The following is a 26960-nucleotide window of genomic DNA, read 5'->3' on the forward strand; positions in this document are numbered from 1 at the left end:
CACGGCACAGCGGACACACCAGGAACCGCGGTGTTGGCCGTCGAATGGCGCTAGCTGCGCAGCATTTGTGCACCGCCGTCAGTGTCAGTCAGTTTGCCATGGCATACGGAGCTCCATTGCAGTCTTTAACACTGGTAGCATGCCGCGACAGCGTGGACGTGAACCATATGTGCAGTTGACGGACTTTGAGCGAGGGCGTATAGTGGGCATGCGGGAGGCCGGGTGGACGTACCGCCGAATTGCTCAACACGTGGGGCGTGAGGTCTCCACAGTACATCGATGTTGTCGCCAGTGGTCGGCGGAAGGTGCAAGTGCCTGTCGACCTGCGGCCGGACCGCAGCGACGCACGGATGCACGCCAAGACCGTAGGATCCTACGCAGTGCCGTAGGGGACCGCACCGCCACTTCCCAGCAAATTAGGGACACTGTTGCTCCTGGGGTATCGGCGAGGACCATTCGCAACCGTCTCCATGAAGCTGGGCTACAGTCCCGCAGACCGTTAGGCCGTCTTCCGCTCACGCCCCAACATCGTGCAGCCCGCATCCAGTGGTGTCGCGACAGGCGTGAATGGAGGGACGAATGGAGACGTGTCGTCTTCAGCGATGAGAGTCGCTTCTGCCTTGGTGCCAATGATGGTCGTATGCGTGTTTGGCGCCGTGCAGGTGAGCGCCACAATCAGGACTGCATACGACCGAGGCACACAGGGCCAACACCCGGCATCATGGTGTGGGGAGCGATCTCCTACACTGGCCGTACACCTCTGGTGTTCGTCGATGGGACACCGAATAGTGCACGGTACATCCAAACAGTCATCGAACCCATCATTCTACCATTCCTAGACCGGCAAGGGAACTTGCTGTTCCAACAGGACAATGCACGTCCGCATGTATCCTGTGCCACCCAACGTGCTCTAGAAGGTGTAAGTCAACTACCCTGGCCAGCAAGATCTCCGGATCTGTCCCCCATTGAGCATGTTTGGGACTGGATGAAGCGTCGTCTCACGTGGTCTGCACGTCCAGCACGAACGCTGGTCCAACTGAGGCGCCAGGTGGAAATGGCATGGCAAGCCATTCCACAGGACTACATCCAGCATCTCTATGATCGTCTCCATGGGAGAATAGCAGCCTGCATTGCTGCGAAAGGTGGATATACACTGTACTAGTGCCGACATTGTGCATGCTCTGTTGCCTGTGTCTATGTGCCTGTGGTTCTGTCAGTGTGATGTATCTGACCCCAGGAATGTGTCAATAAAGTTTCCCCTTCCTGGGAAAATGAATTCACGGTGTTCTTATTTCAATTTCCAGGAGTGTATTTTAACAACAGCACCTGCACCATCATGTACACCCTTACCATGGCAGGATCCAAAAAAGTTTCATGTACAGTATTTTGGGCTCACTGACATAGGTGCCATGGAATATCTATTTTTGAAATGACTGGCTACATCATCACTCCAGATTGTAATGGTTTCAACAGTTTCAAAATGCTCTTTAACATGTATGATAACTGTATTGTAACATATATGATAACTGCATTGTTGAAGATCTGTACTTCTGCAGATGTGTGTCGGATGCAATCTGAAATCACAGCATAACACTGATGCTTGACATCATTAGTAGAATCCGTACCATGGATTATGACTGCAGTATATACTGTCACAGTGTAATCGTTCATCCAGCGTGTGGCCTTTACCTAATACTGACTTTTTATACAATAGTTTTCAGTAAATTCTGCTTGCAGTAGCACACTTCCTGGCTGGTGTGTGTCTCTCTGCTTATGCAATTCCAACACTTGTTGATATACATTATATAGGTGTCATTTTACTTTCAAAAGTTACAATGTTAGTCCATCTCTTGCTTCAAGAAGATGGCACTTTTCCTTCACAATTGTTTTCCTTCAATCCCAATAAGTTTTATGGATCTTGCAATTCTGAAGGCCTTCAGTTGACTGCTGCACTTTAAACTACAAGATGTCTACAAATTGTTAAACAGTAAGCACAAGTGACACATTCCTGTACTACACTTTTTGTTGTACATATCACACAACTGAGCGTACAAATCCAGTTGTAGATATTTCTACATGTGTACAAATGAATCTGACTAAGGAAGAATTCAGAGTTTTCACACTACAAACAAGCACACTTCTTGTCTCAAAGAGCCAAACGGGTAAACAAGTGATCTGTAAAACACTGGCATCCTTATTTTCACATCAGAATACTTCCCTGTAAATAACAGGAAACTTCCTTCAGATTGAACTTCATCAGCTTGTTTTGCATGCTTGTCTTTATCTTCATATGTGCTTCTCTGTCAACTTTCACATCTTACCTACCAGCAGCTGGCAACAAACTGTATCATTGCGGAAGAAAACCCTCACTAGTTTTGTTTCTTTGGTAGTTGCAGTTGATCTCATATCAAAATGACACTACAAAATTTTTTTTGAGAACATTTCTGTTATATCCTATGTACATTTTCCATGACTTGAGTAAAGCTTAGTTGACTTTTCTGACAGTTCTTTGCAATGACTGAGCACTTTTCTATGGTGATATTTCAGAAGAACTACTTGGCATTATAGCGTATGCTATTTCCCCAAAAGCCTGTTTCCAGCACTCGCTCATCGTCTCGCATGGATCGTGGAAGCTTCTGTCCCTTGTGCTGAATTTTCTTCCTACCTTTCCCACTTTCTCACAGCTGCTTCTTATTTTCATGTGCCTTTTGCCTTTCCATTGTTTTCTTCTGTGCTTCTTGCTTAGACTAAATCTCTTCTGTTCTGCTTGGGTCTTGACAGCCGTAGTGGCCAACGATACGCGTTTCAACTACTTCCTACCATAGAAAGTATATATACTAATTATCAAAAACATAGTGTACATTATTAGTGACACACAGTAACATTGCAGCTGTTAAATGAAATCACAAAATTAAACTTGATTTCATATGAAGCAGATAAACTGTCAACACAGCCTGTGACCAACATAACAAATAATGGAGATTACACGAGTCACTAAAAAAACCTGTTGCATCTGTCACACTGTTTACTGAAGTGTTTAGAAACTTATTATGCATTCCCTTTCTCAGATCACTATATTGAATGTCTATTCTAATGTTTATGAATGCAACGACCCAAAACATTTGAAAAAGACAGTATGTTGGTGACTAACAACACTGAAGCTACTTTGATTATCATCTTCCCACACCAGAATAATCAACAAGCTGTGAAAATCTACATTAAATGATAGAGGAGACCATCATAAAGTATGTTTAATATATAAGGAAATACTTATACTAATTTCCTGAAAACTGCCAATAATGACTGTTGTACAAAGCACTGTTACTGTTTGCATTTGTGCTTCTCTTGCATAGCTCCTGCTAGGTTTATCGTTGTGTTGCCAAATGTAGAAACTACACATTCTGAGCTTTAATATATCCTATACGACTATGCGACAAAGTCAAACTACAACAAAATTGTCAGTTTTCTATGTAATTTCCCAACAAGTCCATTATCTAGTTTTTATTTTTATTACAAGAAGCAAAGTTTGTTTAAACATGGCACAAAACAAACAGCAAGCTACACTACAGGTCAATATGTTACCCCAGTCTTTATATGGCACTCACATTCATTGGCTTCACTAACTCTCTACAAAATTATCACTTTCCAAGCTAATCTATTACCTTGGACTATGCTACAGCTCAGCCCAGCCGCAACTGCGATTTCACGGTAGCCTAAGATCATAAACTACCCACGTAACTGTGAACAAAGTCTATAATAGTCTAAAAACTGAAATAACTGTATTTTCAAGAACGAAAGCCACTTAATTGACAAAGAAGTTTATACTTGGGGCAACAGACACTCAGGTTCACTTTCACCATAAAGCACTAATCTTGATACCGGTATGAAACTTTGACCATATTGTAACCCTTTTGTGAAAAGGGATGATATCATCTCAACCACTGAGGACAAATACAAGCTTATCACTTGTTGGAAAATTAACATGGAAATTTCAACAAATTGGTTGAGAGATAAAGGTTAAACAAAGATGTATCAGATTAAAGACTGAATTATTTTTATAAATAAAAGAAAAAAAACTATATCAGTCTATACTGGTTGCTCAGAAAAATTTGATATTTGCCATGAGGACCCAAAAATATTTTTAATTTTTTTTATTTTTTTATTATTCAGAAATGACAGCCATTTTTGTTTGAGGTGGCAAGAGTTTTTTTGTTTGTGTTTTAAAGTATCTGAGTGTTTTTAATTGTTCAGTTATAGGTGCCCTAGGCCTTTAAGATAAAAAGCAGTTACTTCAGCATAGACTAGCCACCACCACCTAGCTGAATTTATTCCATAATACTTTTAGTGACTCAAAGTCACTTGACTCAAAAATCTAAATTTCTCAACAGCGGTTTTGTGTGTGCTATTACACTACATAATATCATGTCTCCGCAGTATCCTTTCTTTCAGGAGTGCTAGTTCTGCAAGTTTCGCAGAAGAGCTTCTGTAAAGTTTGGAAGGTAGGAGACGGATACTGGCAGAAGTAAAGCTGTGAGTACCGGACGTGAGTCGTGCTTCGGTAGCTCAGTTGGTAGAGCACTTGCCCGCGAAAGTCAAAGGTCCCGAGTTCGAGTCTTGGTCGGGCACACAGTTTTAGTCTGCCAGGAAGTTTCATATCAGCGCACACTCCGCTGCAGAGTGAAAATCTCATTCTGGCTACATAATATCGTCACTTTTTATAGAACATCAATAGTGATAAGATTACACTTAAAAAAATACACTATTTTAAAAACAACTTGTTTGGACTGCAATATCTTGGGAACCAGATAAAAATCTGATAATCACACACATAATAGACTTTCACATTATGAAACTTCAGCATAAATTTCAACTTTGAGTTAGGAGAAAAAATATGAAAATTTAAAAATATTGTTTTTGAGATCTGCAATATCTAGGCTAGTGGAATAAAGCATATCATGTATATAATTTATACATATCTATGATTACTTTTTGTTTTACTGGAAATGAGCCAGCAAATTACATTACTTTGTTCTCATCTTATCTGTTGTCCCTGCTTTGTTCACTGACTACCCGATAAATTTCTTCGCTCAGTTTGGCCAGTTTAAATCTCGCCCAGCCATAGTTTTAAATTCCAGAGAAGACAGCTTTCTCAGCACATTCTTAACTGGAACCCAAACTACACACTTTTTTTTAATGAGGTCCTTGGTCCTCATGGGTGGTAAATTGCAACATCCACATCTTAGTTTTGTCCATCAATATTATCAACTTCGGCAATGCAACATTGTTCATTGTTAACAAAAGCCACTACAGCTACTTTGAAGTGTCAGTGGGACAAGTTTTTCACACTACTGAAGTTCAGTATCAGGTGCATTGCATTCAGCAATCGCCAAGAAGTTAACTCTGTCCTTCATTAATTTACATTGAGCTTCAGCAATAAAAGATGCAATTTCAGAATTTCATGGTTAGCTAACAACATTTCAGAAAACTCTTCTTTGCAATTTTGTGATTTTCACCATTTCCATTCAGTCTTGTGTCGTCCATTGTTTGTATTCTATATAGTCAGGCATCAAATAGTCACCTTCCGATTGTTCAAACAAGTAAAGTAAAGCCTGTTTGGTTGGACAATTTTGAGTTTTCTGTGATCGTGCAATTGCAGCTGTCAATTCTGCTTACCAGAACTTCCAAACAGCCTTCATAGTTAACTCCCACCCATCATCAACTTTACATCTAGTGATTCAAACAAGGCAACACCACCTGTTTTCAGCCTTTACTTGCAAAATTTCAACCTTCCAATTTTGATGTCAGGATTTTCTTTTTTGAATTCAGTGAATACCTGATTGTAATTATTCAATGGTAACTTTTTTGTATTTGCACCATAGTAACATTTTATTTGACAGTAAGGCAATCTCTTTTGCCAGGCATCAAAGTGCTGATGTTATTTTCATAAAACTTAATCTTTTCAATCATGTTTTTGCATATCCAATTGAATGTTTTTTTTTGTGTAATGCACATAAAATTCCCCATTCTTTTACTGAACACCTTGTTACATTAACCGGCATTTTGACACATTAAATTCACCACTAACATTTGCTCAACTCAAAGAATTTGGCATTAAAAGCGATTATATTAATTTTATGCTCTGTTTGAAATATAGATTTTCTATCAATCATCATACTCAGTCGGTGAATTTTTAGACCTTCCATCAGGTTTAGTACAAATTTTCTTTCGAATTAAAATTTCCAATTCTTTTTTGACTAACAAGTCACTTTCTCAATTTGTGCATTCAAGACAAAAGGTCTTTTTTGTTCACTCTGTTTTGTAATTTTACTACCAGATGATACACCTGGGATTTCACAAGCTGAATCTACCTTTTCTTTTTATAGTTACTGACAAGCCACAAAATTCTTTAGGCCTATTTTAGCTTATCAATATCCTTTGCAATTTAGTAACAAATATGTTACAATAACATGTTGGACACAATGATTTTCCTGGTATTATACTTATAAAATTGCTTTTATTTTTAGAGTAACTATCAAACATTATTTTTCTCAGACCACCTATTACAGGCTTCTTACACCATAAGAGTCAAAGCAAGACTGAACAAAAACCTGATGAAATACTTTTCAAGTATTTAATTTCAATAGTACTTACAAGTTTATTTAACATCTAAGTCAACTTTTTCACGTAAAAACACTTTGTTCTTCACTGTAATCTTCAATTAAAGTAATGTCTTTTGGAAAGACACCACAACACACTGACAAGCTTCGGAAATAAAGAACACCAATCAGAAGAGTACAAGTGGACAGATGTTTGTGGAAGACAACACATAGCCTTATACAAACTCATCTGCAAGCCTGCACAGAATTGCAGATGCTGTCTGCTAAAACTTTCGAAATGGACTACTCAACAAATAATCACTGTACACTTTAATTTGAATTGTTTCTAATTATGTATCAAATATGTTATTCCAAGCGGGAAAGCGCCGGCAGACAGGCACATGAACAAAACAAACACACACACACACACACACACACACACACAGAATTATGAGCTTTCGCAACTGGCAGTTGCTTCGTCAGGAAAGAGGGAAGGAGAGGGAAAAATGAAAGGATGTGGGTTTTAAGGGAGAGGGTAAGGAGTCATTTCAATCCCGGGAGCGGAAAAACTTCCCTTAGGGGAAAAAAAGGACAGGTGTACACGTGCACGCGCGCGCCCACACACACACACACACACACACACACACACACACACACACACACACACACACACACACACACACACCCATCCGCACATACACAGACACAAGCAGACATATTTAAAGGCAAAGAGTAAGGGCAGAGATGTCAGTCAAGGCGGAAGTACAGAGGCAAAGAAGTTGTTGAAAGACAGGTGAGGTATGAGCAGCGGCAACTTGAAATTAGCGGAGGTTGAGGCCTGGCGGATATCGAGAAGAGAGGATATACTGAAGGGCGAGTTCCCATCTCCGGAGTTCGGATAGGTTGGTGTTGGTGGGAAGTATCCAGATAACTCGGACGGTGTAACACTGTGCCAAGATGTGCTGGCCGTGCATCAAGGCATGTTTAGCCACAGGGTGATCCTCATTACCAACAAACACTGTCTGCCTGTGTCCATTCATGCGAATGGACAGTTTGTTGCTGGTCATTCCCACATAGAAAGCATCACAGTGCAGGCAGGTCAGTTGGTAAATCACGTGGATGCTTTCACATGTGGCTCTCCCTTTGATCGTGTACACCTTCCGGGTTACAGTACTGGAGTAGGTGGTGGTGGGAGGGTGCATAGGACAGGTTTTACACCGGGGGCGGTTGCAAGGGTAGGAGCCAGAGGGTAGGGAAGGTGGTTTGGGGATTTCATAGGGATGAACCAAGAGGTTACGAAGGTTAGGTGGACGGCGGAAAGACACTCTTGGTGGAGTGGGGAGGATTTCATGAAGGATGGATCTCATTTTGGGGCAGGATTTTAGGAAGTCGTATCCCTGCTGGAGAGCCACATTCAAGGTCTGATCCAGTCCCGGGAAGTATTCTGTCACAAGTGGGGCACTTTTGGGGTTCTTCTGTGAGAGGTTCTGGGTTTGAGGGGATGAGGAAGTGGCTCTGGTTATCTGCTTCTGTACCAGGTTGGGAGGGTAGTTGCTTGTGTGTGTGTGTGTGTGTGTGTGTGTGTGTGTGTGTGTGTGTGTGTGTGTGTGTACACCTGTCCTTTTTTTCCCCTAAGGGAAGTCTTTCCGCTCCCGGGACTGGAATGACTCCTTACCCTCTCCCTTAAAACCCACATCCTTTCATTTTTCCCTCTCCTTCCCTCTTTCCTGACGAAGCAACTGCCAGTTGCGAAAGCTCGTAATTCTGAGTGTGTGTTTGTGTGTTTTGTTCATGTGCCTGTCTGCCGGCGCTTTCCCGCTTGGTAAGTCTTGGAATCTTTGTTTTTAATATATTTTTCCCATGTGGAAGTTTCTTTCTATTGTATAAATATGTTATTCCATTAGCCTAGATATCTTTGTTTTTAATATACATAATATCGAATGTTGTTGTTGTCCCCCCCCCCCCCCCCCCCACTGTCGACTGAACCTCAACATTGAAATTCATAATGAAGTTTGACATCACAATGGCCAATTAAGTGTGTAATTTTCAAATTTTTATCTGACCCCTCAAGATATTGCATGTGATTTTTTTATTAATGTCTTTTTTTAAACAGTAAGCTTCTCATGACTGACACTTACACTACATCAGGGTAATAGCACAAAATACTGAAGCTGAGAAATCACTCCTCCCGAAAACTACTTTTCTAATTTTTGTAAAACTTGCAACCAATGAATTTGAGCTATTAAAAATATATTACAGAACACACTCATCTAGGTGAGTGTGCTGAACTAAATTATCTAATATTTGAAAGTCCAAAAGCAACCGATCACTGAATAACTTAAAAAAACTGCAGATGCATGAAAATGCAAAATATCAAATTTTCTGGGATGGTTAGGCAACCAGTAATTTTTTCCTGGACCACTTTGTACGGAACGACTCAACTGCAAGAATTAGTGAGCCTGACCCTAGTGAACTGCGGCAATCCTATGCAAAATAAGAATGTTTTAATTGTTTACATTACAACCTGCTGATCAAAACGTGAAAGCAGAAGAGGAACACACAAAATCAAGAAAACCTAGCATTCTGAATTTAATTTCTCATGGTTTGCTCATTAACAATTCTATGGAATAAATTGGTATTTAAGGAAAAAAGTGCTAAAAGCAGAACAGAAGCAAATGGAAAAAGGAATACTGGTACATCCAAAGAGAAAACATGGAAAGAAGCTTCTAGTAAACAAGGAACTTGTCCAGGCAGGAACAACTGCCCGTTCAGAAACACACTTACTACCAAAAAATTTGAGAGAGATTTGTATCACGTACAAAACAGAAATACTCAATATAACGTTAATTGCCTCCAAACTGGAATGTTATATGCTACAGCCACATGTGCAATATTATTAGCAGGATTCAAGATATAAAAAGCATTACAGGAATCTCGGCATGTGTGGCAACCACAGAGCAGGGAAAAATGCTGGGTGCTGGCAATCAAACTGCCATGCACACATGCTGTAGAGGCAACTTATCGAAAACAGCAATGGACAGTGTTCAGTAGAGAGAAATTCAGTTTTCGTACTGTGTTAATTGCGCACTCCGAGTTTATGCACTCCTATTTTAAAGACTGCAATCAAGCCGTGTACTTCATATTTTAATTTTTTAAATATTTACTCATTTTCAGTAAAGTCTTCCAACCAGTTTCTATAATTATTTTTATTTCTTTTTCCCAGTTTAGCTTAATGAATTTCCTTTTAGTGTAATTGAGGTAGTTAAAGTCAGTCTCTTTACCCCAGCAATATCTATGGCCCCCTTTGGTAAATTTAGTCTTGTTTTATATTTTAAAATTCCGAAAAAATTTTTAAATGAATTCTCCAATCAAATTAGACAAAGTTTTTTTTTTTAAATTTTTAATTCAAACTTAAGCCACAAATTAAAGTTTAAGTAGTAGATGTCAATTTCCACATTGAACGCCCCATTCAACAGTTTCAGGTTCAGTATCCTACTTTTATATCAGCATCTTCTTAAATGGTATGTTTTCAATAAAAGTAAACAAAAATCAACAATATAGAAACTTTATGTAGTGGCCATAAAGAGCATTTCCCCGTCACTGATATGTGTTACTGAAAATGTGTGTACATTGCAACGTTTAACAGGCACAAAACCAAAATGAAAAAGAGGTGTTTCTGACAAACCAAAAATGTACTCTTTTCAGTGGTGGCAACTACAGAAAAAGAAGGCACTGCTAATACTTATGGTAGCGTCAGACTGGTAACACAGCGAATACTTTTGCAAGAAATTGTATCATTCACAAATTTTTGGACAGGTGGACAAAATATATTTACAAATGATTATATTTCCGGTGCCTTTTACTCACTACCTGCTCCTTTTCCAATGATGTATAAAATGTGAATTTTTCTGCAAGTACGAAAAGAAATGTGCTTTGGACACTACTTGCAAATCATTTGTTATTTCTATATTCTGAACAAATTGTTGTCAAAATGGCAAGTTGCAAGACTGTAGACTTACTAAATCAGAAAGAATGAGTTTAACTTTTAAGATTTTTCATGCACTTCCAGTTTTGGAGAAAGTGGCCTTGTGTAAAGTCCTAATTCGAGCACAAACTTTGAAGAATTTCGTATGTGATCCTTACGTGCATTCCCTACAAAATTCAACAAAAGCTCTATTCTGGACTGGGTCACCTGACACAATGACCCACATATAATGCACATTTACAAATAATGTGGCAACAGTGTGGCACAGACACTTCAGCGTTACCTGCACAAAGCAAGGACATTTTTGGCAAAACTTTAAACTTGTCCTACTGCCTATTACAAATCATGCTTCAGTATGGTAAAAACTGAATCCTGTAATATCTAGCGACCAGTTTAACTTACAAGAAATTGCCGACAGTCATAACAATAAAAAAAACTTTATTGTAAAAATGTACAATAGGAATTGTACTTGGAAAGACCTACACACACTATCCCAATTACAGAACAAATGTGTTAAGACATACACCTTATTACATACAAAATTTGAAACTTAAAACGAAACTTATGTGAATAAACTTATAGAAAAATCATGCCATGACAATTTTGCAGCTCTTAATCATAATTTCCTTAAGGACTAATGAAATGAACATATATGGAGAGGAAAGGTCAAGCATGACTTATTATCAACCTACTGTGATTTTTTATCTACATGTATACTTGCCCAACCTTTGCCAGATGGAAGTTTTTTTCCAAATCATTTGTAAATATGAATACTATACTAAAGATTTACTGAAATTCGGTGACCTCAATACAGCATGTGAAAAGCTAAATATACATAATATGTCCCCAATTTCCGAGATACCTGCCCAAGTGGACTCTTGAAATTTTGCTCCCACCCTAGACTAAATCTTTGCTCATGTCTTTGGGAAATCTTACAAGATTGAAACAGCTGACAATTCAGTAAATGAACGAGAATAACACAAAATGACGTCTATAATACAAATCCAACAAATTCGGGTCCCTACTCTAAAACTTATCCAAAACCAGATGTTTTGCTGACAAATCTGTTTCTGTCACTCTTTAACATCAGCTGGCCGTAATGCAAGGTGTTTTGGAGAATTATTTTTAAACGATTACAACTGAAGAGGGCAAATAACCACACACAGTTCCACAACACAAAAAGTCTACAAAATAACGCAGCATAACATAAGTAACGGTAATTTGGTTACACATAATTACGAGCACGTAGAAAGTACTTCGGCCGCCATTATAGACACGTAAGGACAGAACATCATTCACGTCAAAAATTAGCCCCCATATCAAGTTTCTTATAACAAAGGTTAATGATTATCAAATAAACTTAAGGCTATTTAATGAAAGGTGCAGACCAGCCACCTAACTTTCATCAAACGTCACTTTCAGCTTGCGTTATCTCCATTAGTCTGCCACTCGCCCTAATATTATAACAAGGCAACTAAAAAATTCAGAACATATGTTGAGAACTTTACCTGCTGCTCTAGACCTGATCCATTTTGATTGGGTACATTACTCATATTACTTCAAAGCAAGACTTTTGTTTAAAACACCCCTTGCAAGCGTTGTCTTTTCACGTAGTTTTCACACAAAGGATATTGACGTTGATGTTCGAAATTTTAGAACTTCTAATCGATCTAAAGCTGAGTGACCGACGTCAGAAAACTATTGTCTACGAAAGTTCTACTGGAATTTCAGAACTCAAGACACAACCGAAATCAGTTTGTTGTTCTATGATTAAAACAAGTCTAAGTGAATAACTCAACAGTAATTACAAAACAAAACATAAGTGTATCGCTGGTGTACGTAGACGTGAAATGCTAAAGCTTAGAAGACTACTAATGGCGGTATCACATCTACTGCTCATACAATACATGCTACCTCTGACGTCACTTTTTCCTTCCCAAATTTTCCACTGATATATTTTAATTCCTATTTATTTCCATCTCATATTTTTTATTTAGGTCAAATTCTTTAGTTCACGTGAGAATTCTGTTATTGTAATCTTATTACCAAAGAAGCAAATTACCGTTTGAGTAGTTCCGTCGACCTCTTGTACAGCGATATATCGACTTGCGAGAGTCGTCGAACTCAATTTCCTGCTGCTTCCGTGTGGGTCTCTAGGAGTGTACGAGTTGGATTGAAAGCTGGTAATTTTAACGTGTGAGGGAAATCTCGTTCAATCGAGATATTCTGTTGCTAGTCTCACATTTTCCTATTATTATTTGTGATTATTAAGTTGAGTGAACTGAATTGCATATCAGCAGAGATTTTTGGCTAACATGTCCCTTACTTAATTACAGGTTAGAAATGGGACGTGTGATACGAGCTCAGCGGAAGGGTGCTGGCAGTGTGTTTCGTTCCCACACAAAACACAGGAAAGGGGCGCCAAGACTTCGAGCTTTAGACTTCGCTGAACGCCATGGTTATATTAAAGGAGTTGTTAAGGTAAAAAAAAATCGGCGTTTACCTTTCATGCATAGTTCGTAAATGTATAACACTTTTCGTTCTTAAAGCTTCGTCAATCTACGTCGGGCATTAGGAATGTTTGAATCTGATCTATACGCTGTGTGATGGCACTGTCATTACTGCCCACAGTTCTTGATTCTGTATTAATGTCTTGGTTTGTATTGACTTGGTCACCAATTCCTTTGTTAACGTCCCTGTATTATTGTACTATTTGCGGTTTAGCTTCTAGCAAAAGGGTAACATTTTGATTCTACTGTCGGTAAGTAAGTGGTGTGTAAAAGTAACGGCCTGGAATGACATACTATGCACGAGTTTCTTTTGTTGTGAGTTCCATAGTGTATGGTCATTTGTAGTGACTATTTAGGTAAATGTCTTTAGCGGCGTAATTAAGACGTGCTTATCATTGGTATGCTATAAGACCGTATACTTAACTAGGTGGTGTTCTATGGGTAGGTGTAGCCCTCCATATGCTCTCATTTGATCGTCTGTAACACATATGCTAAACTCCCTCTCAAGTGGTTATATGTTTAGAATTTTAATTATGTATTCGAATATCTTTGTGCTGTATGATGATAAATTGCTTTCAGGATATCATACATGATCCAGGACGTGGGGCTCCACTTGCAGTTGTTCACTTCAGGGATCCATACAGATTCAAGACGCGTAAAGAACTCTTTATTGCGCCAGAAGGCATGTACACGGGTCAGTTCCTGTACTGTGGAAAGAAAGGTATAACCTTTTATAGTAACTTGACTTGCAATGAGCCAATTACCTGTTCAGTGTCAGAACTGTTTTTCATGAAGTTGTTAGTAGTATGTCAATTGATGAATTAAGTTTTTTAACCTGGAAATACTGTTGTGTAATCATTGGATTTCTTTGGTAATTTGCAAGAATGTTTCCCTATCGAAGCCGCAGGCTACAAACACTATATATCAAACGTGCGATTCAAAATCGATCACACAGTTGTGGTGCCGGGCAGTATGATAAATTATTTGTAAGTTGCTAGGAAAGCCCAAACGGTTTGTTGGTAGTGAGTGGGATGTCTGGTGTTGTAGATGTAGATTGCCTCATGTGAAGAATCTAATCCCATGTTTATGCAATGTAGAAAATTGTTTGAATTTTGGTTGGAAATGTGACACACTACCCATATTTTTGTGTGACACTGGCAGTCTTCTCAGGCTACCGCAAAAAGGGAATGCTTGCTGTAGCATAGGCATCAAATGGAATTTCTCAACAATGACAATGATGAGTAAGGTAGTTTCCTTTATGATTACCACTATTTTAGTAATGCTCTTCTCTTGTCGTTGCTGTAGCGGCCACCATAAACATGCTCGTAACACCTGCCACCATAATTGCGTGATGGATTTAGAATCACATGTTTGATATACAGCAGAATCTCGTTAATACGGACCCCAGTAATACGAATATGAAAAATGTTTACCGGACGATTTTCCATACTTACACTAACATTTTTCATATTCGTATTACTGGGGTCCGTATTAATGAGATTCTGCTGTACACACACACACACACACTTTTTAAATTTTCTTAGCACAGTAAACATGTATTAGAAAAATTGGCAAGAAATTAGGTTTAAACAATACATAAGTGAAGGAAAAGCTGTCAAACTTACTAAATTACGGTGGACATTTTGTTCGTTCGTACTTTCTATATGACAAAAGCTCATTTCTCCCCCCTCCACCACCTGTATTGAAGGCAGTATGTTATGACGCATAGCTGCTCCATCGTCTCTTAAACAGCAAATCAGCGCGTGTAACAGTGGGCTGTTGCTCCAAATAACGTAGTACGAGGTAAAGGGCTTCTGCTATGTCACTGTGGCAGCGGCTCTCCTTTGTCGATTTCAGCCTCATTGTCACTTCCATCACAGCAGACCACTTCTTCCTGGTCTTGTCACAGCAGCAACTAAATCAGTGTCAGTAAAGTTCTGCACGAATGCCCATCGGCTGCCATTCACTCATCTACATCTCCACTAGTTTCGTCACATCAAGGGATTGTCTGTATCATTTGTAGTAGATTTTTCCTCTTCATTTTTGACTCGGTTGTCGTGGAATTGCAGAGATGTCCACGGTTTTCTCTGGGAATTTTCTTAAATATTCTGTCATGCCCAAGTGGCCCAATAAATGACATCCTTCACATAGGTCTTTTTTTGTTTAGTCCACTAAAGGAATGCTATCATCTTGGATCAGCTTTCTTGAAAACTGTTTTATATAAATTGGTTTTAATGTTTGCAGTACTCTCTTCTATCAGCTGTAGAAGTGATGTGACATTCAACGGCAAAAACTTCGCCACAATTTCTCCATCACATAATTCCTCAGTGCTGGGGTGAGATGGCGCGTTATCAATCAAAAGTATTGCACGGTGAGACAAATGATTTTCCTTAGAAAACTGTTGAACAGAGGGAACAAACTGGGCCTGTAACCATTCTTTGAACAGCTTACCACCCATCCATGCTTTTTCTGGTTAAGATAATATACGGGCAGGGACTTTGTGTTGCAGTTTCTAAAAACTCTGGACCAAGTAAATTTGCCAATCAGCATTAAGGGCACCTTGTGATTACCGGCACTGTTGCTGCGTGCTAATAGTCACATCTCTTATTCTTTCAAACTCACCCAAGTATTCCTTCACTGCGTCATGAGGAGAAGAAAGTTTCTCTCCAATAATTGTTAGCTTATGGATTCCATGATTTTTGAACCTGTTCAATCAACCCATATTCACACTGATTCGTTACCATTCATTTACGTGTTTGGGTAAACAGCATTCTTATGAGCCAGTGCTCCATTCGGAAGAGTTCCTCTTTTCTGTGAAGCCAAAGGAAAAGATTAATCCTCTTCATCGTACTGGGACTGCTTGAGTCTGCCAAATTATAGTGTGGTTTCCCCCCCCCCCCCCCCGAAGATGTGGCAAGTGTGTTCAAGTTTCACTTGGTCTTCTTTCAATCACAAATGGTTGCTTTACCCATACCCAGTGCTGTTGACAGTTTAGATACATTCTCACCATTGTCTATCCGCTGCAAAGCATTCAGTTTTTCTCTGAGTTGACGTTGTATATTTCTGTTTACTTATGACAAAATATGTACACCACTAAACCTGAATGAATACAACTGTTATGCATGCCAGCGATTGATAACTAACATAACCAAGCACTTTGCGAGCCAATTGGCAGTGCACTGGCCTCACACACAACAAAGGTCTCAATAAGGCGGGGAGTGAGTGAGCCATTGTTCCCACCTGTGTTCCCATTTTTTTTTACCACGGTGTACCTACTTATCTGCTTGGTATGCTTCGTTTTAGAAATTCAACACTGCACTTCCAGCTAATCCGAATAAGGTCTGGCCCCAATTAGTTCAAATTAATGGGACTCTACTGTATATTGTTTGGAGCCTGCAGCTTCAATAGACAAACATTCTTGGGAATTACCAATGAGTTATGTTTTTATAGTCTGTAAATACTGTTATGTAACAATTGCATTTCTTGTACATGAGAAAGGTAATACAATCTTGCTATAGTTAAGAGAGAAATTAATTTTGATGTTATTTGACATATAGCAAAGAAACAAGATACTAAGAATGAATACGAAAGGCACTATTTATTGTGTTCTAGATATTGCTTGACATGTTTCCTTTACAGCGAATAGCAATCCATCGGTTTCCTTTCATTATTGATTGGTAATTTTGAGACTTATTGTGCCCTACGGACTATATCTGAGAGAAAATACAAAAAACTGAGCCTCAAACAATTGGTGGGTAATCAATGTTTTTAGGCTTGATTTCTTTGATACCTAAGTGATCTGCATATTTAATTAACATACATAAATTACATCATTTTCTACTATTAATAAGAATATAAGTACAACTGATTTTATTCATTGATGGGAAGATATATTTTCCTGATTAAATATGGGCAGCCAACAAGTTACAAACAAGTATTGTCAGTCATATACCAAGAAGTGTGATTGACAATCTGAATTAAAAAATTGACATTGGGAGAAAAGTAAGTTTGTCAGTAGCCTGTTTGGTCAACAGAACAAATCAGCAAAAACACTATGCTTACAAAATTCCATATCTAATGAGGTCAGCAGATTTATTGCATTATTTTCGTGTCTTCACTTTATCAAACTGCATTTTGAAAGCAATATCTTTTGTGGAAATTGTAGCCCAGGACTAGTATTGCATTAGATGAGAGAGACACCTTGTGAAACCAGCCTCAAATTAACAGGTAGAATAGATTTTGAGCCAGGGTGACCCTTGTCTTCCAGTTAGATGCATTATTGAAGAGCCATGCCAACTGCTATTTCCAGTTGTGCTAGACAGTGTAATATCTAAGGCTTGGAACAATCACAGACAATTGTTGTTAGAAATTGAGAATTTAATGAGCAGATTGCACGAGGGCATGTCCCTGTTGTGGATGTCCATGATAACAGCGAGTGGCTTTTAAGACAGTGATCATATTTATTAAAGATATAGACAACACAATACTTTTTCTATATATACTTATTGCCTCCTGATAAAGTACATTGATGGAAGTTGACTAGACTGCCCCAGGGGCCAAATTGAGTTTGAGAGTTGTTGACATTGGCTTGTCTTAGTTTCAAATTTCGCAAACTTTTCTTGGCGGATCCAATTTTTTGATTTCTATAATTCCCATGCTAGGTATTAGCTCACAAGTCTTAAATCTTTCATCTTAAAAAATCTCTTTGAAAGGTTTTTGATGCGATTCCAAAATGTCTGTTCCAAATAATAGCATATTGTTAATTTGTTTACATATCATCTCTTCAATTTTTTATTGCAGTTCTGGCCAGGTGTAAGTCCATAAATTGCTTTCTCCATTCTTTCCCAGGAGCTACAAAATTTTCTGGTGGAATGACAAAACATTTCCTTCATTGGGGTTTCAATAGAGATGGTTTTAACATGTTTGATCTTAAGGTACTTTCAGCTGCCATATATAAAATATCTGCTTTGAGCTTATCTGCTGGTGGTAAGGTTTCTTGATAATTATCACCTTGAACTTGAGAGCATCCTTCTATTAGATGTGCCTTCAATGTTTCTGGTGTATGCCAACCCCATGCTTCATTTTTCATACTCACTTTACATGGAGATGTGTGTGCCCTTTGGGGTACCTCTTCCAGTGTATCATAGTGAGTGAATTCTTGTGTAATTGCTTTTCCACTCTTCTTTATTCATCCCTTCTGAGGTTACTGTCTTTTGTATGTCTTTGAAAGTCCTCCTTGCAAGTTATAAATAAAATGGTCAGTCCCTTCACTGAGTTTGTGATTGACCTTGTAACTTTAACTGTGATCTATTCTTTGTCATCATATTAATCACCATCAATCACTGTCAAGACCGTAAGTATTCATTACCCCTATCTGTGATTAAATTTCTTCAGTATGTGAACAATGTTGTTACAGGTCCTGGAAATCAGTGAATTTCACACACAAGGAAAATTGTAAAAAAAATACACTGGGAAAATCTCGTTTTTGTCAGTATATGAAATGGTTGTTTACTGAGGTGTCATGTATGGTCACTGGTTGGGTGCAGCGGAGTACATGTGCTGCTTCCCTACTCCCTCATTCCTGTTGCTTCTGCCCTTCCTGCCACTCCCTACAGCTTGCAATCAGTTCTATAACATCTTGCCACTAGCCTAGCAGCTGCCACCAAGAGGCAGGGAGGTGTGAGGAGTAGATTTGTTAGATCTGATTCTCTCCAAACACAGCAGCCCGAGACAGTGGCCATGTGTGCCTGAGTGATTTTGATCACATTTGCTCTCCTCTCCTGATGAAGGCTTTGTCTGAAAATTTGAGTGTGTGTGATTGTTATTTTTTTATGTGCCTGTTGGCAGCTTGCCAATTCTTTACAGAGATTATTGGTTATCAAGAGTATTTGAACAAATTATATCTTATGTGGATTGATCATGGTGGTCTAATTTCATCAACATGCTGCCTGTGGCTTGTGAGTAGTTGGCCACAAGGTTTGATTTTCACGATGCGCTTAAACTGGAAGCCATTTCTGCGGGTATCTGTAATGGATCAAGTCTGCTGATCTGAAGACATTATATTCCCACTAATGTGAAAGTCCTGCCCATCAGATCTAGTCTCACTGATCCACTCGCAGGCCAGGTCTGTTTGTGTGTAGTGTAATGTAGTGGATTTTCATGGTTTATTCATGGACTCAGGACTGTGGTGATCCTCAGCAGGCCAGAGGCCATGGGCAACAGATTCCAGGAATTGACTGTCTTACTACAAGTACATTGTACAGTGTGGTGTTATATAGACGTTTTATTTATTTTTGGCACTTCAAAAGTAGTTCATATGTTAGTATGGGTGATAAGAAGAAGAAAATTGTCAGTCACTGGCACTTTGTATGCTACTATTGCTGGTCACCTACAGTGTTGGTTTACACGATTGTCCTTCATCTTATACACTTCTCTCAAGGGGCCTACTTTTTTCTGAGGTTATTTAGGAAATCAGTGAAGATATTTTAAATGAGTCTTGCATCTCCAAGGAAATGGTGTATTTTAGTCACCAAATCTGCTTTAACACCAGTGGTCTTAATGAAATACATATACCTTTTGGCTTGCTTTCTCCATCCAAAAACAGTTCATTACAAAAGATAATGTTAGTACTTAGGATTTTTGTTCATGCCAGGAAATGCCATCCACTTCCAAGCTTTTTCTGTAGATATTTCCTCATTTGCACTATTGTTTCCTGTACCTGCAAAGACAAATAGTCAACTTACATCTTAACTTACCCTTGAGATCTCAAAATTCATTAGGCAAAAATGCTAAAACTTGCCTGGAAAACTGGATATTTCACTTGGGGAAACTCGTAGCAACCTTGGTGAAGTATAGATGTGAAAAACTGCTTTTTGTTTCAATCGTAAGGTATTTGTGATTTATGTTCCTCTATCTTCGAATTTGGAAAATTCTCATCCTCCAGGAAACGTACATCCTATCTGACTTCTTGCAATGGCGGTTTGGAGTGTGAACTATTTCACTGTATCCAAAACTCTGAAAGTATGATGAAAGCTATTTCCTGTGCGTACCTCAAATTGTGTTTTATCAGGGTGTATATGTGCCGAGAAAAACACGGAAATTTTTTCATGCCTGAAAAAATGGGGAGAAACCCAGTATTTCTTAGAATCCTGGGAATTTTTCGTTGTTTTAGTTTTCTGTAAAAAAAAAATTTAGTTTCAACTGGTAACAACTGATACTCTAACAAATAATTTTGCTTTAGCCCACTACTGTGCATGCTCATTTCATACAACCTTGAAAAAGGAAGTTCATTCCAAATACTAGCAAAGCTGTGTTCCTTTTGTTTGTATACCTATCAACACAGTGCTTCTGCCTTTCAGAGAGTTGTCTTCTGTATTGCTAAATAATTCGGAATTTAATTCTTGTTGAGGTGAAAGATTGGAACATGTAGACTTTTTCTCCTTTACTAATGTCATTCACACATAAACCATTCAAATTGCAGCAATTGCTTATGTTGTAAGGCATGTGACTTACACAGAACAGATGACTAAAATACAGTTTTACAGCATGTGCAGTATATACTGTAACTTAGAAATTTGCTTCACAAGGCTCCAAATTAATAAGTAGTATGTGTTCTACCTGAGAAAGCTTTTACACTTGACATCATATGACATTATTGTGCAACCCAACTTCTAATGTTGCTGCAGACAATTAGCAAAGCAGTGCTATTAACCTTACCTGTATGTTGCTATGGAATGTATTAGTGTTCTGACTGCTGCATCATGTGTACACGCACTTAAATTATTAGCTATTTGCGACGTCTTAATTTCTCCTCTTACATTGATTTGTAAAAGTGAAAAGATGGGTCACGGTTTGGAGTTCAGGTTAAATGGATGGACCCCTTGTGATTCACTTACCAAATCATTTGAAAGGTGGTAGGCAATGCATACTTCAATAATTAGTTTGAGATTCTAAAATTAGTTACAATGAAGAGTCTGTTTCCAATCATATATTTCTAATAAAAGTGAAGTTGTTGTGTTAAGATGATCATTTTATACTGGTGTGTTTCTAAATTGATATATTGCACCCACCAGCTTCTTTTTCCTGGGGGTTTGAATATTTTATGAGCCAGTACTGTTTGACCTGGGGCCCAAACATCTTTTATAATGGTCCTTCCCTGTACTAGTCTTCCTGCTCTGTTTATCTCCTTTGTCAAGTGATGTCATATTTCACTACAATCTTGGATTCTGGTCAGATTTCACAGAAGTGTGACCCCTATGGTGAATCTGTGGCAATACCTGTGTGCCAGATTTCTATCGCAGAAAAACTGTCCATGTGATGAATCCTTCAGCAGAATGAGTGTGGCTCACACCAAAGAAATTTGTTTCCTCTATTGCAATGGGCGAGCATGAAGTGGAGGAGGTCTCTTTGTAGTATCGGTTTAAAATATTAACATTTGTGTTTTTATTCTGTCATTGATATAATATCTAGTGTTTGTGTACATGTCCCTGAACTTAAACAAGTGTGTGTAGTGTTTGCAGCAAATTTCATTTGCACTAAAAATTAATGGTGTGTTGCCTACCTCCTTGCCCCAGCATATGAAGTATTTTACTCCCAGTAGAGTCTTGAGTTTAGTCACCTTTTTTGTATGTTACAGCAAACTTGCAAATTGGAAATGTGATGCCTGTTGGTACAATGCCAGAAGGGACAATTGTCTGCAACTTGGAGGAGAAAACAGGAGACCGTGGTCGCCTTGCTCGTGTGTCTGGCAATTACGCCACTGTGATTGCGCATAATCCAGACACTAAGAAAACTCGTGTGAAGTTGCCATCAGGTGCAAAGAAAGTTATACCTTCAAACAATCGAGCCATGGTTGGTAGGTATTATTGTAAAACACTCTAGTGGTCCAGTTTTAGTGGTCAGTGAGACTTACATGTGTTGTTTAGTTTCGTCTGTGGGTTAAATGTGTTGAATTAATGTGGACATTCAGTTAAATTTATACAAATCTCTTCTTCATAAACATATTAGTGTAACTGTTAGCCTGTTTATGATGATGAATTCTATGACTCATTCTGAAGCATCATGAGTGTATAATTAGAGGCTCTTTCTGAGTTAATGGGCTAACATCTTTTTTATCTCTATTAGAAGGCAATTGAAAGCATTCTCTATAACTAAAAGTTGTGTAATTTTTTTTTTATTTCTTTTACTTATACAACTGCTTGATTTGGGAGGTAAGAGATGTCTGTTCCTGGGTCTGTTGTCAATTTTTCTCTGTCGGGTACTTAAGGAGCATTGTAAATGTTTCATGATAAATTGCTTTATTCTACTATTTATTCCATTTACAGGCATTGTTGCTGGAGGTGGAAGGATTGATAAGCCAATTCTTAAAGCTGGACGTGCATATCATAAATACAAGGCTAAGCGTAATTGCTGGCCTAAAGTAAGAGGAGTAGCTATGAATCCAGTTGAACATCCTCATGGTGGTGGTAACCATCAGCATATTGGTAAAGCTTCAACAGTTAAACGTGGAACTAGTGCTGGTAGAAAGATTGGTCTAATTGCTGCCAGAAGAACTGGAAGGATTCGTGGTGGCAAAACAGACACAAAGAAGGGAGATGATTAAATATTGGTTGTATAAACATTAAGCAAATAAAATGATTCAAAGATAAAAATTGGTTTTTTTTATACTGTTTTTGGCATACCAGGTTTCTCTGTAGTTGAGGGTGCATGGGCATACCAGGTTTCTCTGTAGTTGAGGGTGCATGAATATCTTTCAGTTAAAGTTCTGTTTGGTTGGGGGGGGGGGGGCGGACAGTGGTTTGCATGCAGAAAAGTAAACATGCTCCTGATAACCAAGTTCTATGGTGCTACGAGTCTCTGAGGGCAGCTGATGCAGAATAGACCATTTGGCTGATTCATAAGTGGAGGATAGCATGTATGTGATGTACATTTATGCCAAACAAATCAGGAATATTTGGCAATAGCCCTGAGCTGTTACTCATTTGATGGCAATATTATCTCTCTATTTAATTCAATACTTCTTACATTTATGGCAGTAAAAGGAAATCATGGATTTGGGAATGTTCTGATGTCTGAAAATTAGTTCAATGTCATTTGTTCACGGTACATCATAAGCACAAAACATTCACAATAGTCTAGCATCTTTGTAGATCATTAGTGCAAGTATGTCACTATCTGGGAATGAAAGTTCTCGTGTAGGTGTTGCAATCAAATTGTTACCGCGCACATATGGGAATTATTTATTTTTAGTAACCTATTTTCTTATCACGTGTCTACATATGTTTTGTAAAATATATTCAGACCCTTAGGTCTTAGGACTTTTTTTTAGGAAACAGATAACTTAAATGAGAAGATGGACCTCCTCAGGCTATTGATACTGAAGTGTTATTTACATTTGGCTTCATGTGACAGTCTTCATCCCCACCCATGAGATTTCATGTTGACTTTTCGTCAGGGTGGTGATGACCATGATGTTGAATGCCCCCTCAACCCAGATCATCATGAGTTACAATTGATGTATACAAGATAATTGCATAAGAAATAAAGAGAATGTGGTGTACAATGAGGCATACCCAGGATAATAGTGCCCTGTCTGCATCGGTGTTGTCTGGAAATGTTGGTTGTTTTTCATGTAGCAGAAATTTTTTTAACATGTAAATTAGGAGACAGGAATGTGTTCAGCTTGTGTAGTGTATTAAAACACCATTATATTTTTGGTATTATTGTTAGTAAAACTTTCGGAAGAAAATTGCATCTACGTCTACAGCCAATAAGCTCCTATGGTATGGAGGGTGGTACTTGTACCACTGTTAACTGAGTGCTGGATGTGAATCCTAAAAATGAATAGGAAATTGGTGAACAAGCTCTTCTGTATAGGAAAAACATTTTTTTAATTAAAACAGTAATGTGTTCTTCCACATAGGGAAAACATTTTTATGTGTGATTTGGCATTTATAATTTTATACACAAACAGGCTGTGTATGCTCTGGAACAGCTGAGAAATTGAGAAAATTGCAGGAGATTTTAGAAAACAAGAAATTTTAAATTTAAGTTCGGTTAAATTTTTGTAATTTTGATTGGTAAGAACTGATACTGTAACAAAGAATTACAGTACTACTGCAGAATATTGCATCAATAAAACCTAATACATAGAATGACACCGAAATAAAACCAGCTTTAAAGAAAATTTCTATTTACAACAAAAAAGTACATGGTGGACACTTCAATCATCTGTGGACAGCAAAATGTCAAAGAATTTCGAACAAGGACCATGCAATTCTTCGCAACTAAAGATTGCTTCTGATGAATATGACATCATAGCTGTTGAAATTTCAAACAAGTCCTGGGAAAATATTGTGAACGGTGGTTTGAGAAGTGTTCTGTTCAAATCAAAGTTAATTTCCTTGTACACAATGTGATTTGTTACATGTGAGAACGTGTAATGACTTTCTTAAATCCAGAGTGTTTCACTCTTTCAAAACTTAACCTTTTGAGAACCAGCCACTGAGAAAAATTTCAGTCCCATAAGACTGGTTATTTATCCAATTATTTGAAATTTTGTTTGATCTGTCTTAAAGGGTAAAATATGCTAAAAAGAGCACACTTCAGCATTAGTTTTCATATTAGTTTGTTCATAGATTGCAAATTGTGCAGTAATGATAGTGAAAAGTCTGCAGTGTGTGTTGAACTATTGAGGACTTTCATACATAATTGGCTCTTCTATGAAAAAGTCGATGTGATGACGAAACCTGTGTTCAACTGGATAACCCACAAAATGTTTGATGCACAGCAATGAAATTTAGTATCGTGCTTGTCAGAGATATTCACCTGCTGCTATTTAAGCTCTGTTTCAGCATCCTGCCTAAGCATGCTTGGTATATATATATAAAAACAAAGATTCCAAGACTTACCAAGCGGGAAAGCGCCGGCAGACAGGCACATGAACAAACACACACACACAGAATTACTAGCTTTCGCAACCGATGGTTGCTTCTTCAGGAAGGAGAGGGAAAGACGAAAGGATGTGGGTTTTAAGGGAGAGGGTAAGGAGTCATTGCAATCCTGGGAGCGGAAAGACTTCCTTTAGGGGAAAAAAAGGACAGGTGTGCGCGCGCGCGCTCACACACACACACACACACACACACACACACACACACACACACACACACACACACACACACACACACACACACAAGCAGACATTCACATTGAAATATGTCTGCTTGTGTGGGTGTGTGTGTGCGCGCTCGCGAGTGTACACCTGTCCTTTTTTTCCCCTAAGGGAAGTCTTTCCGCTCCCGGGATTGGAATGACTCCTTACCCTCTCCCTTAAAACCCACATCCTTTCGTCTTTCCCTCTCCTTCCTGAAGAAGCAACCATCGGTTGCGAAAGCTAGTAATTCTGTGTGTGTGTTTTGTTCATGTGCCTGTCTGCTGGCACTTTCCCGCTTGGTAAGTCTTGGAATCTTTGTTTTTAATATATTTTTCCCATGTGAAAGTTTCTTTCTATTTTTTAACCTCTTGTCGACCACCCATTTAAGTTGAACGTCGCTGAACGGGCATAATTTTTAAGGAACAGAAATAACCTTCCACAAGACGAATGTGCCTTTATCACCTTGAAGATGGCCACCCTTATTCCCGACCAAAGACCACTCTTTAACTGAGAATGTAAGGTTTCTCATCGACAGTATGAAACATCTTAAAATTTCGTTGTCATTGGTATTTCAAACAGCTAATAGTTGTGATTTTTCCTCTGTAGTGAACAATCGTGGCTACTTCAAATAAAAGAAAATGTATCCTTTCACCAGAACAGCGAATTTCTGTTATGTTGAAAAAGTTTACTTGTGGAAAAGTCATACAGAATAAAATTGCAAATTGCTGTAGATATATTAAGGAATGGAAAGAAAATGCCAACAAAAATTCAAAGAAAAGATTGTGACAATCATTAGAAGACATTAATAACCTGATTGAATGGTTTTAACACTTTCGCTGTGGCTGACGCTTATGAGTGTCCACGCTCACTGTCGGATTACTCAGTATAGTTGGAGAGTCTAAGCTAACATCAAAGCATGTAAGCTTTTGTTTTGTGAGGTCAGTTATTGAACGTATATTGTTTGTAATGGCGGCTAATGAACAGACACCTGGACCTTCCAATGTGAAAAGGGGCAGGTAAAGTGTTGAACTGACAGAGGAACAGTTACTTAGTGTACTAGACGACAGTGATTTTCTGTGTAATGAGGACGAGGCATACCACAGAGATTGTCATTTAGAGGCTGCATAAGAACTGCTCAGTGATGATTGCGTGGAAGCACAACTTTCAAATCTGTTTCGTGACAGTTCAGAGTATGACGATATGGATCACGACGATTGTGTGATAATCGACGACGAAAGTGAGCTCAACCATTCACACAGATAATCCAGGTGAGTCCTGGTATAGAGAACCACAAAATGTGCAGTATCACCCATTTGAGAAGGAAGTTTTGCAAATTCATCCTTGTGGCAATTCTCCTATGGATTTCTTCAGATTATTGGTAACAAACGAATTGTTGCAACTTGTACTTGATAACGATAACACAGTCAACATATTGCTGAGCGAAAATACAAGAGTGCTCTAGGATCTGTAAATGAAAACCTCTAAGTATAGGCGAATTACTAGTTTTCTTGGGTGTTTCGTTACATATGGGTAATGTTAAATATTCGCGATTACAAGACTACTGGAAGAAAGAACCGCTGTTTGAGAATAGAGGAATAGCGATGAGTATAAGCAGAGAACGGTATTTGATCTTATTGCGCTAGCTGCATTTCGCAAAAAAATCCAGTTCCAGGAAAGATATGACCTATATTGGATTATTTGAAGGTGAGAATGTCTAA

At 38.5% G+C, this 26960-nt stretch overlaps 2 protein-coding genes across 3 annotated transcripts in view; one reads left to right on the plus strand and one right to left on the minus strand.

The window, feature by feature from the left end:
* The window catches only part of LOC126329990 (ATP-dependent RNA helicase DDX3X-like), a gene marked incomplete in the record, with an annotated part of 151391 nt that extends 138949 nt beyond the window's left edge, over positions 1–12442 (minus strand). The window contains 1 exon segment of the mRNA XM_049996279.1: positions 12090–12442. Within this exon segment, the coding sequence (XP_049852236.1) occupies positions 12090–12134 (45 nt within the window).
* Positions 12443–12510: 68 nt separating this feature from the next.
* Positions 12511–22741, plus strand: LOC126330014 (60S ribosomal protein L8). Of its 2 annotated transcripts, none has more exons than XM_049996288.1 (5): positions 12511–12764; positions 12918–13062; positions 13671–13812; positions 21727–21945; positions 22415–22741. In XM_049996288.1, the coding sequence occupies exons 2-5, from the start codon at positions 12925–12927 to the stop codon at positions 22690–22692; spliced, it is 777 nt and encodes a 258-aa protein (XP_049852245.1). In that variant the 5' UTR covers positions 12511–12764; positions 12918–12924; the 3' UTR covers positions 22693–22741. The 2 variants fall into 2 exon arrangements, with proteins under 2 accessions (XP_049852245.1, XP_049852247.1); XM_049996290.1 differs by having other exon boundaries at positions 12696–12777.
* The last annotated feature ends 4219 nt before the right edge of the window (positions 22742–26960 follow it).

This window comes from Schistocerca gregaria, chromosome 2 (assembly GCF_023897955.1).
Source record: "Schistocerca gregaria isolate iqSchGreg1 chromosome 2, iqSchGreg1.2, whole genome shotgun sequence".
NCBI lineage: Eukaryota > Metazoa > Arthropoda > Insecta > Orthoptera > Acrididae > Schistocerca > Schistocerca gregaria.

Bases quoted from the DNA above. Each gene is read 5' to 3' on its own strand.
- LOC126330014 (XM_049996288.1), top strand. From the start codon at position 12,925: ATGGGACGTGTGATACGAGCTCAGCGGAAGGGTGCTGGCAGTGTGTTT. The intron at 13,813-21,726 runs GTATAACCTTTT...TGTATGTTACAG, and splicing joins CCTGTACTGTGGAAAGAAAG to CAAACTTGCAAATTGGAAAT. The intron at 21,946-22,414 runs GTAGGTATTATT...TTCCATTTACAG, and splicing joins AAACAATCGAGCCATGGTTG to GCATTGTTGCTGGAGGTGGA.